Source organism: Dryas octopetala, chromosome 1 (genome assembly GCF_963921425.1).
Source record: "Dryas octopetala chromosome 1, drDryOcto1.1, whole genome shotgun sequence".
Classification (NCBI taxonomy): Eukaryota; Viridiplantae; Streptophyta; class Magnoliopsida; order Rosales; family Rosaceae; genus Dryas; species Dryas octopetala.
In genome coordinates, this window is record NC_141366.1 from 12,927,403 (window position 1) to 12,941,125 (window position 13,723).

At 38.0% G+C, this 13,723-nt stretch overlaps 2 protein-coding genes across 3 annotated transcripts; both read right to left on the reverse strand.

Annotated features, from left to right (window-relative positions):
- Positions 1-349: 349 nt before the first annotated feature.
- LOC147298056 (MLO-like protein 11) lies at positions 350-7,981 on the reverse strand. 2 transcript variants are annotated; one of them, XM_086241624.1, is made up of 15 exons: positions 6,789-7,981; positions 6,468-6,525; positions 6,100-6,335; positions 5,742-5,858; positions 5,288-5,348; positions 5,046-5,134; positions 4,596-4,670; positions 3,957-4,042; positions 3,025-3,074; positions 2,729-2,769; positions 2,235-2,405; positions 2,064-2,099; positions 1,702-1,769; positions 1,552-1,612; positions 350-1,014 (listed from the first exon to the last, which is right to left on the reverse strand). In XM_086241624.1, exons 1-15 carry the CDS (start codon positions 6,912-6,914, stop codon positions 622-624), a joined length of 1,668 nt encoding a protein of 555 aa, XP_086097750.1. In that variant the 5' UTR covers positions 6,915-7,981; the 3' UTR covers positions 350-621. The 2 variants fall into 2 exon arrangements, with proteins under 2 accessions (XP_086097750.1, XP_086097755.1); XM_086241629.1 differs by lacking the exon at positions 6,789-7,981 and having other exon boundaries at positions 6,100-6,363.
- A 1,534-nt stretch (positions 7,982-9,515) lies between these two features.
- LOC147298057 (uncharacterized) lies at positions 9,516-11,628 on the reverse strand. Its single transcript, XM_086243459.1, has 2 exons — positions 11,309-11,628; positions 9,516-10,896 (listed from the first exon to the last, which is right to left on the reverse strand). The coding sequence occupies exons 1-2, from the start codon at positions 11,626-11,628 to the stop codon at positions 9,516-9,518; spliced, it is 1,701 nt and encodes a 566-aa protein (XP_086099585.1).
- Between the last annotated feature and the right edge of the window lie 2,095 nt (positions 11,629-13,723).

Genomic DNA, 13,723 nt, shown 5'->3' on the forward strand with positions numbered 1-13,723 from the left:
CCAACAACCTTACCAACCACCTTATTGCAACCCAAATCCATGCTGCAATGTGGGGATTTTAATGGATGGGCCGAATGGTAATCCCCAACAAGCCCACGTGACCACCATGGAAGCTGGACAAGGAGAGCCCATGCCACCATATGCCGAAAACAAGACACCAAGTGAAGCCCAAGATGGGTCTGCTGCTGAGCTTCATAACTAGATCTTCATTTGTCAGGAAGCTGCCCAGGATTTGAAGTCAAATGTCTGTTAATAAAAGCTTCAAATAATAAGATCCTATTCTAATGAAATCTATTTAATTTATCATGTTTTTCCAATTGAAGTTACACCATACAATCCCATTATCTATCAGTACTATCTGTGAGTTGACATTTACTAAATTCCACATCTCTCTATTACATCATATGTTTACACTCTAGCTTCTGCAATATCTTGGCATGCGTTACATACATCCCCGCGAGTATTCTATGACCTTTAACCCTATCAAGTATTTCTCAAACTGCACAGAGGGAAGCAAAATCTACACAATTCCCTTTTGCAATACTTTCTTATTAAATCGGATGCCAAACTCATCACCTCGTGACTTGCCGCCTTTTCTTCATCATCATTGTTGTCATTGCTTCATTCCCTTCTGCTTGGCATTGAGGTGGATCTTGGAATGCTTTCTGTTGGAATATTCAGTGTAACTGATGAAGAAACAGAATACGATGGTCGAAGAAGGGGTGTACCCACCCTACTCGAAGTTTCGTTAGCAACTGGGGAAGGACTGATCATAACACTAGAAACTTGTTGCAGCTCAACTCCATTATGTGTATTAGCATCCATTGCAGGGCTATCGAGCAATTGATGATCATCTTCCTCAACCGACATTACTGTGCTTGCGTCAGTGTGTACAGTTGTTGAATCATCGGTGTATTTGCCTAGCCTTCTTTTCCTCCTAGCTTCCTTTCCCCATCCATGAATTGTTTCTCTTATCCTTTGGGGAATTAGTGCCGCCTTATAATTTGTTCCCATCTGAAAATTAAATGTAAAACTTAAACAGATGGGTTAAAGTTTCAGGCAATGAAATATAGAGGCAGCAAACAACCTGTACTTTTTCATGCAAATTATTCACTTGATGCATTTACATGTTGTACAATAAGCAATCTTAAGCAACAGATTATTACAGAACAAGGACACCATCCATCATTTCACTCAGAAAGAAAACATAATCTGATTCACAGCATAGCAATAGATGGCGTTTGGAAATTGTTCAGAGCAATAGAGTAGCATGGACAACTAGTGTGGAATCAATTTCAAGAGACAATCTCAGAAAGAAAAGAAAAGAAAATAACTGAGTTGGGAAAAATCTGATTCAGAAAGAGAAGAAATCATAAGATATGATCAAGAACTACCATCATGCAACTTCGTAAGCCTGGAAAACAGTTTCTTCCTACCAGTCCCCGACCAATTTAGTCTCATACACATTCATATACACATACATGAATAGATACAAACATACATGTATACATACTTTATATATGCATACATATATGAATATCATAGCTGTACCTGAGTAACCAAGGCATACAGTGGCAAGGTGCTGTAGCTGCACAGAAACTGGCCGGCAAACCTATAAGATAATTGACAGTAAATAAGACCCATGATTGACAACATACTCTACAAGGTAGATTGTCATAACCAGCCAAAATGTTTGCATACCCTAAAATCAGCCTTAAATACACGAGCAAATGATTTCGGATAAAGCAAGAATTATACCCAAACTGCCACTGCAATCAAATAACCAAGAAATTTAGTTAGTCTGCAAAGATCCTAAACTTCCAAATAAAGTTGAATAAAAAGGGTTATTTTTCCCTTTGTTTGATTGATTGGATTTATAATAAAACAATGAAGCATTATATTCTCATCATTTTTTAGTTGGGGGGGATGTATAAGGGCTACCAAAGTAGACAAACTTAATTTCCAATTTAGTATAAGCTTTTGGCCTTTAATGATTGAATAAGTCGTTTGCAACTTCCAACACTCCAAAGTGAGGACCAATCTAGGCAAGGAAAAGGAATTACCCAAAACCAAAAGAATGAAGCCAATTCAAATGCATTCTGCAACATGAGCAGACAGAATAAAGAAAAGAAAACACATGTATATTAGTTCTATAATTGTGAGTACAAGTCATTAAAGAACATAATGATACATTACAACAAGCAACATCTGGCATCACGATAACCATTGCATACCTGGAACAAACTAAAATGGATCAAGGACAACAAAAGTTCTGGCTTTTTGAACCAGAAAAGATCATCCCGAGGCCTCAGCTTTGCTCCTCCATAGGATCCAGTTATACCAGCATTCTCCAATGCCAGGGTTGCAATAACATGCTGCAGCTTCATTCCCACAAGAAGAACAAGCTGCACATGAACATACAATCAAAATAACAGATTTGAGAGAGAAGTTTATTGATAAAAACATTCACTTCCACCCTGTGGATAAAATTTGTTATTGTGTAAATTATGATGTGCTGTTTTGTGGTCATAGCCCAGTTGGTGGTCATACTTGTCCTCAAAAGAGAAGGTCCCAAGTCCAAATCCCCTTCCCCAAATGCCATAACTGGTCAAGAAAGGAATAGGTGTGATGTGTGTGTTTCTACATGTGGCATCTAAGAAATCATTCATTTTTAGTAAATAAGTAAAAAACTAAAAATGAAAACAAGAAAAGTAAAATGTGAACTTACAGCAATCGGAATGATAGCAATCCAGAAATAAAGATTAGACCCTGGCATAGGTTACAGAAAACAATCGCATTTTAGAGGGTTTCAAGACCAATAATAATCTTAACATGCACCAACTGGATGTTAGAATAAACAATGCAATGAAACATACAACTATGTTTCTTACTGAAGGTGGTAAATTCTTAGTTCCTATATATCCATTTGAGAGTAAATATTTAAATAAATAAATTCCTTTGTAGTACATTCATGCTAGAGTAATTACCAATTTCCTGCATTTCATTTTCAGTTCTACTTCATACCTTTTACATTAAACAGCATGAAAGCAACAACAAATCCCCAGAGTGGGCCGCTGCAAGAGATTAAAGAAGAGGCATTTTAGCTATTGATTCTCAGCGGAATTCAACTATGCAAACCAGTAATAACATCCAATAACAGGATTAGTGACCATGAGAACTTGAATTAGGTCCGAATTTGGACTTGGGGTGCTCTTGTTATTATTGTGTTACCATTCTTAATTTATCTTCTTGTTACACCAGACCGGACGCAGTCATCCAATTCCAAACCTAATAAGATTCCAAACACATTGCAACTATATAATGAGAGCTGAAGGATCATTTGGATACTTATCCATGACATTAAATGGACTCTGAAGGTTCTTTTTTAATATTATAGGACATGCATCTCCAACCTATTGCCACAGTTGGATGGTGTTTTTTTCTGAACAAATGATTTCTCTTTTCTTTTTTTCTTTTTTACAAATTGAGTCCATACGCAAGTACGGTCATTGTTATAACTAACATTTATTCTAAGAGCTTAAGGTGTCAAAGATTGTTCTGACAACTGATTTATTCAACACCCTGCCTCAAATGCGCTTCTAGAGTAACTGGTTGAAACAATAAACCAATGACCGCCCATTTGAATATTCACTTTCACCAAAATTATACTTTTTCCTCTGCTTGGAAATTGAGGGACATAACCCTGGACCAGCGCTTGGAGGATGGGTGGATATATTGTTAACCTGTACCTGCCTTTAGCAAACCTTCATGCATGAGAAAAATGGTTATCCCATTTGCAAATTATGATTTCATGATATGTATCTTTAAAAGACAACTTATAAGAGATGACACCACTGCATATAACATATACTAACAATAAATAGTTTCGATCATGGTAACAGAAACTACTACTCATTTATTCTTTTCATTCATAATAGAATAAATTAATTACTTACCTCACACCAACTATCCGTTGGAATTCCTCTTCCATAGACCGAATCATATAGCTGTGAAAATCATATTTTGGTGAAAGGTTGTGATTCTACCATGAACAAGAGAAAGAAAGAGTAAATATTCATGAACAGTAGCTAAATTTGGCATTCCTAACATATCAGCAGCAAGATACTTGTATGTAAATTTACCTAAACATACATACAAAAAGTGGAAACAGGAAAAGGAACCAATTTTAGTGTATTGTATATGCATCATAACAAATCCAAACAGTTTATTGCCAAAATCAGAATCTTTTAGGCACCATGGGTCCTGGCACAAGTCAAAATTATAAAGACATAACAAAAAAATAATAATCAACAATAATAATAATATTGTATTCCCTTTTATCGTAACTTGTAAGAAAATTCTTGACATAATTCATTCAGTTAAATTATGAGCTTGTCTTATGATTAAGCACAGTTACCAGAAAGGGCAATGTAATAGTACTATAGATAGTATGTTACAGACACAATAGTAAATTTGAAGGCATAATATGTGAAACCATATCTTTAAGAGCTAACAATGTAATTTTTACTAAATAAAAAATAAACAAAATGTGGATACTCATTCTACTCCTCTGATGAATGATAAATACTAGATACCATGATGAAACCCTTGCGGAGTGTTAAGTAGTCAGCACGAACCACTGAACGCCCAAATTGCCGGAAGAAACATGTCTGTAAGACAAAGCATTCAACTATAAAAAGCCTTGAATGAAATCAGCTGCTTCCTAATACCCAGAAACACAAAGAAAGCTGAATAATAACTAGTGTAGCCTATAGAAGAACTAAAGTAGGCTCCACGCCCTTTAAGCTTGCATTTTCAGTTATTCATTGTCTGCATCAGTTATCCCCCTCCCATATGTCCTCCAACTGATCCATATATTATCCATCATATAAAAGGAAGAAGACATCCCTCTCTTTTTTCTTCTTTCTTTTTTATTTTTTGAGGGGGGGGGGGGGGTTGTCAATGAGAAATTAAGAATGCATCGCAACATGAAGAAGAATAAAGGTACCAATGTAAATTAAGTAAGAAAAGAGAGTTTCACCTACCAGCCAGATAAAGAAACTATTCCTGACCAGAGGATTTGATGTATTTACAAAGGTAGACTGCCTTCGCATTGTCAACTGACGTGTGATTTCTGTTACAGAGTATATCTAGTCATCTCACGGTTAATTTAAAAATCTACATCACATGGCTCATAAAAACTCTAGCACCAAAGTACTCTCTCTCTCTACACAAGGAGACCAATGGACCAAAATATAATTCTACACATTCTCATGTCAGAGCTTACCAGTCAATGAATCATGCCGATCCATGTGAGCCTCATCTTCCCATACTCTCCAACTGTGAATCTGGTTACAATATTACAATGTCAACCAGTAACCAATTGTAAAAAAAATATTGCAATGTTCTATTATCATCTCCTCTTTCAGTAAATACCCACTATCTTCATACGTATAACAATATCAGTACACTGTACTGTGTACACTATAGGGAAGTAATGTATATGTGTGTGTCAGCCTGTGTGTATACACATATATAGATAAATACTAAGCCAAAGATACAACACTCTAGATTCAGATCTAAGGTTGCAGCAAAAGGATGCTAATCATATAAAAGCTAACCATATGATAATTACTGGTTGAATTTCTCTTTCTGTCTTTATTGTGAAAAGAAGAAGTTACCTTTTTGTTTAAGAGTTATTTCAATGGGAAGAAGAAGAGAATCATCGAGAATATTCTAACCTTCACTATTGCCAGCAACATCATTAAGCAGCTGTAGGATACATGTGTTATTGCCATGACAAAGATGAAGCGGTGCAACTGCTCAAGACCTTGATATGAAACAAATGGCTCATAACCCTGTTCAAAACACAGGAATTTTAATTTTAACCAAGATGATTCTACAAGACATCACTTATAGTTCATGGAAAAAACGATGGAAAAGAGTGGAAGAGGTCAAATAATTTCCTTAAGCATTTAAATCATATTCAATAATTTTACTTCATTTCATTTCATTTTCCAAGAACCTAGTGAATATGGTAAGTCAGAAAATGTAAACAGAATTTTAGTCGACATGTCATACAATGGATAAGAAACTTACCTGTTTGCAGGTATTATGATTCAAGCCATTTAACATTCTCCTAAACGAGTGAGGCAGAACAGAAAACATCAACAGCTTACGTTCCTCAGAAGAATTATTTTCCAGTTCTTCATCAATCTCAGACCTCGAGCATGGAGAAAATTTGCTATTGTAGAACTTTGATGGAATGCAAATATTGGCTATCATGCTGGAGGTAGCCGTCAAAAGGAGAGAGATAAACCCAAGCAGCATCAACTCTGGAGGCAGCAACCCAAAAAATGAAAGCTTAGAAATGATAAACATATTGTTAAGTGGCTTTCCAGAAACACATCAAAAGGAAATTTTTCGGATAGTTGAGGAGGTTGTAAGAAGAATTTTAGGCCACATACCTTCCTTCATTTTCTCCACAGCTTCAAGCAAGGGCTTACGATTAGTTTTCCGCAACCACTGAAACAACAAAAGAGCAAACCAACATAACAAAAATATGTAAAATCCGTTCAAAATCAGAATTGTAAAGATTATAGAATGGCCCATGACACAATAAATACTTTCTAAGTTGTACTCTAGTAACTAGTTTGATGCTTAATTTAAGGCACAATACAAGAATTTCTGTCACCCAGTCTCTGTAATTCCACCTAAATTAATATCCAATAATAACTTTAAAACAATAAGAAAAAGAAGCTCATGAAAACATCTAGAGTATCACTTACATGGCTTAATCGATGGATCGAGCGCTCAACAAGCAGAGAAACAGCCACAAAAATTGTCAACACAGTAGCAACAGACCATGTTGGAGTCAAGGCCAAAGATCGCATTTCTTGTGTATCTTCCGCCATTCTCAATAATTCCCCAACTCAGATACTCTATATCTATTTCAAATGCAACCCCAAATATTTTTGTCTAAGGCCAGTAAATAGAACTTCATAAATGGTAGGCTCAAAAATCATTGCCCCTCAATTGTTTAACAGAACTAAGATTACAATAGCACACCAAACTAACCCAACCACATCCTACATAATATGAACAGAAAATCCTAATGTTCTGATCTCTAACCACATCAATGATATGCACAAGGAAAATACAAAAGAAGGGTACTCTGCAATTCTAATGTTTAAGCTCAAATTCACTGCCAGCTAATCACAAATGTGAATATAAACTATGAACTATAAAAGGGTCTACAAGAAACCTTTAAAATTTCAAAATTCGAAAACCGACTTCATTACCCCTTTTCCTTGGATAGTACAAGATGGAGTTGAATAAACCTGAGAAGAAATGAGCTGGCTTCTTCTCAGTGCATTAATGCCAACCCAAGTACCACCAAAGCTATATTTACTCTTCTAGGCCCAGAAAATGTTCAAGGAACGATTTTTCCTTTTGTTTTCTGAAGAGAGTAATAAATCTTCAACAATGCTTGTCACTCCTCGGAATCTTACTCACTCTCTTCTGACCAAAAGACGCAACCTTTTCCTCAACCCCTTTAGGCCTTGACCATTCTTGCTCAGTTCAAAATCACACATCCCCAAAGAAAACAACTTTTTTACCACATTCTTGGATCTCCTTCAACACGCAAACAGGGCAGATTCAAAAGGTTACACAGCCCCAGCAACTTTAAGGTTGCAAAACCCAAATTGTGAACCCAAAACTCTCTCTTTCTTTGTCAATGCTTCACCTGTAAATGTGATTTTGTTGGGCCCATAAGAGAAAACAAAAATGTAGGACCAAAAATGGCGGAAGTTTCTTCTTTTCTCTTTTCTTTTTGGAGGGGTCGTGGTAAGTTCCTTGGGTTTTATACTTTTATGGACAACACAGACACAGTTGGTTTACACCAAAAACTAAAAAAGGAAATAAAAAGACATGGACCCTTCAACAGGGAAGATCTCACTTCTCATTCTCAGTAACTCAGTTTGCTCTTTGTTTTTGTTTTTTTTCTTTGTCTATTATGTGACTAATACTTGCAGTTGGGAAGTTGGGACAAGATCTATGTGTGTTTGCCAGCTCTGTCCCTGGCTTTGAACATTAGGATTTATTGAAATGTGAAACATCAAAAAGGATTAAAATGGTATTTCGGATAGATTTTTTCATGAAAGACTTTCAACCTATTATAATTTTGACTCATTACCTCACTTAGGCCTTCCACTATGGTAAAGCCATTTTTTGTGACCCAAAACCCATTTTGGGTCACAAATAGTGCTGTGACCCAAATCTCCCATTTATGGTGCTGTGACCCATTTTGGGTCACAGTGTTTTATACATATTTAAAATATGCCTAATATTGATTAAGTGATATTTAATTGATAATTTTAAATTTAAAGTATAATAAAAATGATTGTAGTGATCTTATTTTAATGAGATCTTTAAAATAAGGTCAATATTGAATATATTTAAAATAAGAAAATTTCATAAATTAGACAACATAAGCCTTACAACATCGGGACTTCAACAACCACAAACAAGAAAAACAACACGATGATTTAAAAGAAAAACAAGTACAACATGATCACTAAAACGACAAACAAGAACAATACGATGATTTAAAGAAAAAACAACAACAACAACTGCATTCGACATGACAGAAAATGAATCGAACTTCTTATTCGGAGTCCGATGATGAAGAATTGACACCCACGTAATTATACCAATCTGTGATCTTCTGTTCGGTTTCACACTCATCACATGGTTGAATCGGAGGGTTCTTCCCGCATGTGCATGGCACGGGTGGTTTGGGCTCTGGCAGGTGGTTCAACCATTGGTGGCGAAGATTTGGGTGGTTGGCTAGATCGTTGAGCTCCAATCTCTTGCAAAATGCACACAAAGGGACCAAAATATCATCCGAACACTTGCAGCACCTCCAGTCTGGTTCGTTTGCACGCTCCATCATTAAACAATAATCGCACAATGGTGCAGCACAGTTAGGAAGGCACTTACAGAAGCTTTGATCGCACTGTTGTTTGGAGATCTCACCGGTGCCTTGCTTGGAGATCTCACCAACGCCTTGCTTGGAGCTCTCACCGACACTTTGCTTGGAAGAGGAAGCCATTTCTAAATGATAGTTATGTGGATGTGTTGGCCTTATAGTTAAACCTTGGTATTTATAGGGAAAAAATGTGCATAACTTGCCCATTGGATTCCCTGATGGATAATTTAATACTCGAATCTCACATGTGAAGCAACAGTGTTATGCATGTGATGGAGTGTGGAGTCAGTGTATAGTCTTGTCATTGGTTCAGTGAATTATTTTGCTATATGTGATGGTTGTGTCATGTCATGTCAGGTAAGAGAAATCAATGCCTTTATTTCATTTCAGAAACTGCAACTGACAAACACAAACACACTTAAACGGCAAATACAAAGACAAATAACAAACTTCAGGATCAACTGCGAAGATTAACCTAACAAATCATAATGAGAACAATATGGACGAACCATGATCCAGGTCGTCAATATGTTGGGGCAAGTGGTGGGTTCCCCTCTCGGATCCAGATGTGCTCAATCAAATTAGTTTTTAGGGATTCGTTGACATTTCGGTCCCTAAGCAAATTCCGACGAACATTCATCTCAGGTAATGATGATGGAGCGGCACCGGTCGGACATGGTTCTACACCTTCGTATTCAGCTTCTGCCCTTCTAGTGCTCGCTTCTGGGTCTATTGGGTCATCCCTACCGTCATCCTCAGGGCGCTCATCCTCCACGATCATATTGTGCAATATTATGCACGCCTTCATGATATACCCAAGCTCAATCGGACGCCAATAACGAGCAGGTCGTTTTATAATCTGCCACCGGGCTTTTAAAATTCCGAACGCCCTCTCCACATCCTTCCTGTATCCCTCCTGTCGAGCGGCAAACAACTTATGGTGGGGAAGAACGGGACTGTGCAATGTAGTGATAAGAGTTGACCATTGAGGGTAGATCCCATCTGCAAGAAAGTATGGAATGGTGTAGTCTATCCCATTCACAGTGAATTTCACCCTGTGGTTTCGGCCGGAAATCATATCATCAAAGAGATGAGAACAGTCCAGCACATTGATATCATTATTCGACCCAGGTATACCAAAATTTGCATGCCATATCCACGTGTCGTACCCAGCAACGGCTTCAAGGATAACTGTTGGGACACGATAATGCCCACGGTACACAGCTTGCTCGGCCATTGGGCAATTTTGCCATACCCAATGCATGCAATCCAAGCTACCAATCATACCTGGAAATCCTCTACGGCTCCCCTTTCGCAAAAGTTTCCTCAAATCGGCCGGAGTAGGCCTCCGGAGATACTCTGGTCCGAAGACGTCAGTGATGGCTCTCACGAACTTCAAGAATGATTGTCGTATGGTGGTTTGGCTAATGGTCATTGACTCTGAGACCAAATCATATGGAATGCCATATGCCATCACCCGCAGTGCTGCAGTCACCTTTTGGTGAGGTGTGCAACCCACTCTACCGACGGCATCAACTGTTGGCCGGAAATACTCATCCTGGAGGCAGACCGCTTCGAGAATTCTATTGAATAGCGGTTGGTGCATGCGGTATCGCCTGCGGAAAGTCACGGTGTCCTCGATTGGCGAGGGGATGAAGTAGTTGTCCATGAGACGTTCGTGGGCGGCTTCTCGATTCCGGTGTGTGTACCGGCGATTTGAAGATGTACCGCCATGCCTTGGTGTACCGGCGACGACGGTATGACCCATTGACACAATCAACTTACCCACCATCTCCCTTCCATCCTCTTCCCTATCCCATTCAGCATCAGAGTCCGAAGAAGAGGAGGAGGATGAATACACATACAAAGTATTCATTTGGGTGTTTATGGAATGAGAAATGATCCTGAAATAAGATTGAGTGTAACATGGTAAGTATAGTGGTATTTATACTGAAACCACTTGCATTTGAGATAAGGAATGAATGGTCCACATTCATTTGCTTTATGATGGTGTAGTCATTTCATGCATCAGTCTTATCTACTGCAAAGCATGCATCAGTCTTATCTACTGTAAAGCATGCATCAGTCTTATCTACTGTAAAGCATGCATCAGTCTGTGGTTAATAAGGGAGAATCCAATGTTGGGTGGAAATGCAAACATTAATTGAATAAATAGCAAACCATGACTTAAAACAAGATTGACGTTCAAATTAAAGGATACAATTAAAGAGCAAACATAATTTAAAACAAGATTAACATTCAAACTAAAAAACACAATTAAAGAGCAAGGTCTAATTCTAATTATTAGGCGGGTACCCCTGGTTTGAGTGAGTGAGGTTGGAAAGATCCGGGTAGTATCCAGATGGAGTGGACTCCGAATGGTGGTTAGCACGCATTTGCCTCCTTGCAATGACTTCAGCCATCTTTTGCTCCCAATACATCCGTTGCCCATCATTCATTTTGGAGAGGTCTTGGCCCATAATATTTTGTTCTTCCCATTCTAGCTGCCTCTCGATCCTCATCATTTCTCTTGCCTCCTTTGCGGCGTCTCTTTCACTCCTTGCACGCTCTCTGTCAACTCTCGTTTGTATGAAAATCCTTGAATTTTCATTATAATGATCTACTGCCTCAACCATATGAGTTTGGACGGGCTCGGCTGCCTTGGCCCGTTTTGCATGGTTTCTCCCTGGTGGCCTTGGCCGCGAGGATCCGCATGGTTGGAATGGTGGTGGGTTTTCGTCCTCGCCAAGTGGTATGACTGGATCGGTCTCCTCGGGATCATCATCGGCGGGAGTGTCGGCATCGTCGGTGGCGGGGGTCTCTGAATCACTAACCCGAACAGGAGCATGAACGGCAGCATACTTTGCACTTTCCTTTATTTTTTCCCAAATGTGCACCCATGGAAACTTGAATCCAGTCTTGTTTCGAAAGCCTTCAAGTGCTTGCGTAAACTACAATAATAGAATAAAAATTAAAATATATAAATTTTCTTGTGGAAATGCAAACATAACTTAAATAAATAGTAAATTTGCTACATTTATAAACAAAACAAAAACCATAATCATACAAATATATAAATATGCTTGATAGATAAACAAAATAGTGAAAATACAATATAATAATATCATTATACAAATATGCTACATTTATAAACACAACCAAAAATAATCATACAAATATATAAATATGTTTGATACATATACAAAACAATAAAATAGTAATACCATTATACAAAGTATGCTTCATTTATAAACAAAACATTATATAATTATACAAATATATAAATATGCTTGATAATTGGATAAAACAAAAAATAATCATGCAAATATATAAATGCATAAAAACTTACCACATTGGCATCATTTGCACCGCTTGCACGCATTCGCTCGGCCTCCAATAAGCAAGCATAAAATTTGTTGCAATCACGCGCAATATCTTTGAATCGTGCTTTAACACCGCCAACCTTACGAATTGTTTCACCCCCCATGTTACGCTTGAAAATTTCATAAATTTGTTCCCAAAGCATGGCGGCTCTAATTTGGGCACCAAGACAACCGTCGGGAGACCTCTCTAGGTATGCCATCACTAGGGCTTCATCTTCAGCTACCAACCAAGCACTTCCTCTTGGAGCCATGACAATGAAAAAAAATTTTTGTGTAAATTTGGTAAACAAAGGTTGTAAATTGTGATGAAACCATATGAGTGTTGTGTGATATATATAGGCATCCTTGAAAATATAGCTGTTGGAGGGTTTGGGGAATTTTTTAAAATTTTTTCGAAATTTTTTGGCAATTTTTCGGATATTATATCTATTTTAAATGATTTATTAAATATTTGTTATCAAAAAAAAGGATATGGCCGATCTGGACCGTTGATTATCAACGGTCCATTAATCCCAGCCGTTTACACCATTTCCGGCCCATCTAAAAAAAAAAAAAAAAAAAAAAAAACCCAAAACGCACCAGCCGTTGATCACCAACGGTCGGCAGATCTGGACCGTTGGTTTCTCTCTCCTTCAGCCACGCGTCATCCAAGCAGAAAGGCAGGCGCTGCTTCCGAGCTTGCTTGCGTCAGCCGACACCTGCGTCAGCTTGCTGCAGCTGCTCGTCAGCTTTGTCAGGCGCGGGGCCCACCTCTCTCTTCAGCCCAAACCGGTTTCTCTCTCCTTCACGTGGGCTTGAAAATATTTTGGGTCACACCACATTTTGGGTCACAGTCCAGCACAAATATGGGTTACACTTTGAGTTACACTTGCATTTGGGTCACACATTCCGGCCCGTAGTGAGGAGTTGTGACCCATTTGTGGCCCAAAATGGGTTTTTGGGTCACAAAATCCGGTGCATAGTGGAAGGCCTTATCCTCATCAACTAATCCGAGAGAAGCTAGATTGTTAGATTGCTGCCATGTGGTTTATGTGCATAATTGCACACGCAGATTTTGTTTTCGCTCACAAAAACTCATTTGACACTCTCACTTATTTTATTGTAAACTTGTGGGGTGTTAATTATCATACATTGTTTCCCCTTATCATACTTTTTTTTTTTGGCCACTCATACTTATTTTCTTTAAATAAAGGTAAAATGAGTATTATGATATTTGAGGGTGTAGAGAGTACAAATGTGTTGGGTGCCAAATGCAATTCCCTTTTTCTGTTCCTAATAAAACTCCAAACAATGTGTTCATATGTGGCATGTGAATCCCTTAATTATTTATTTAGCCACATTATAATAT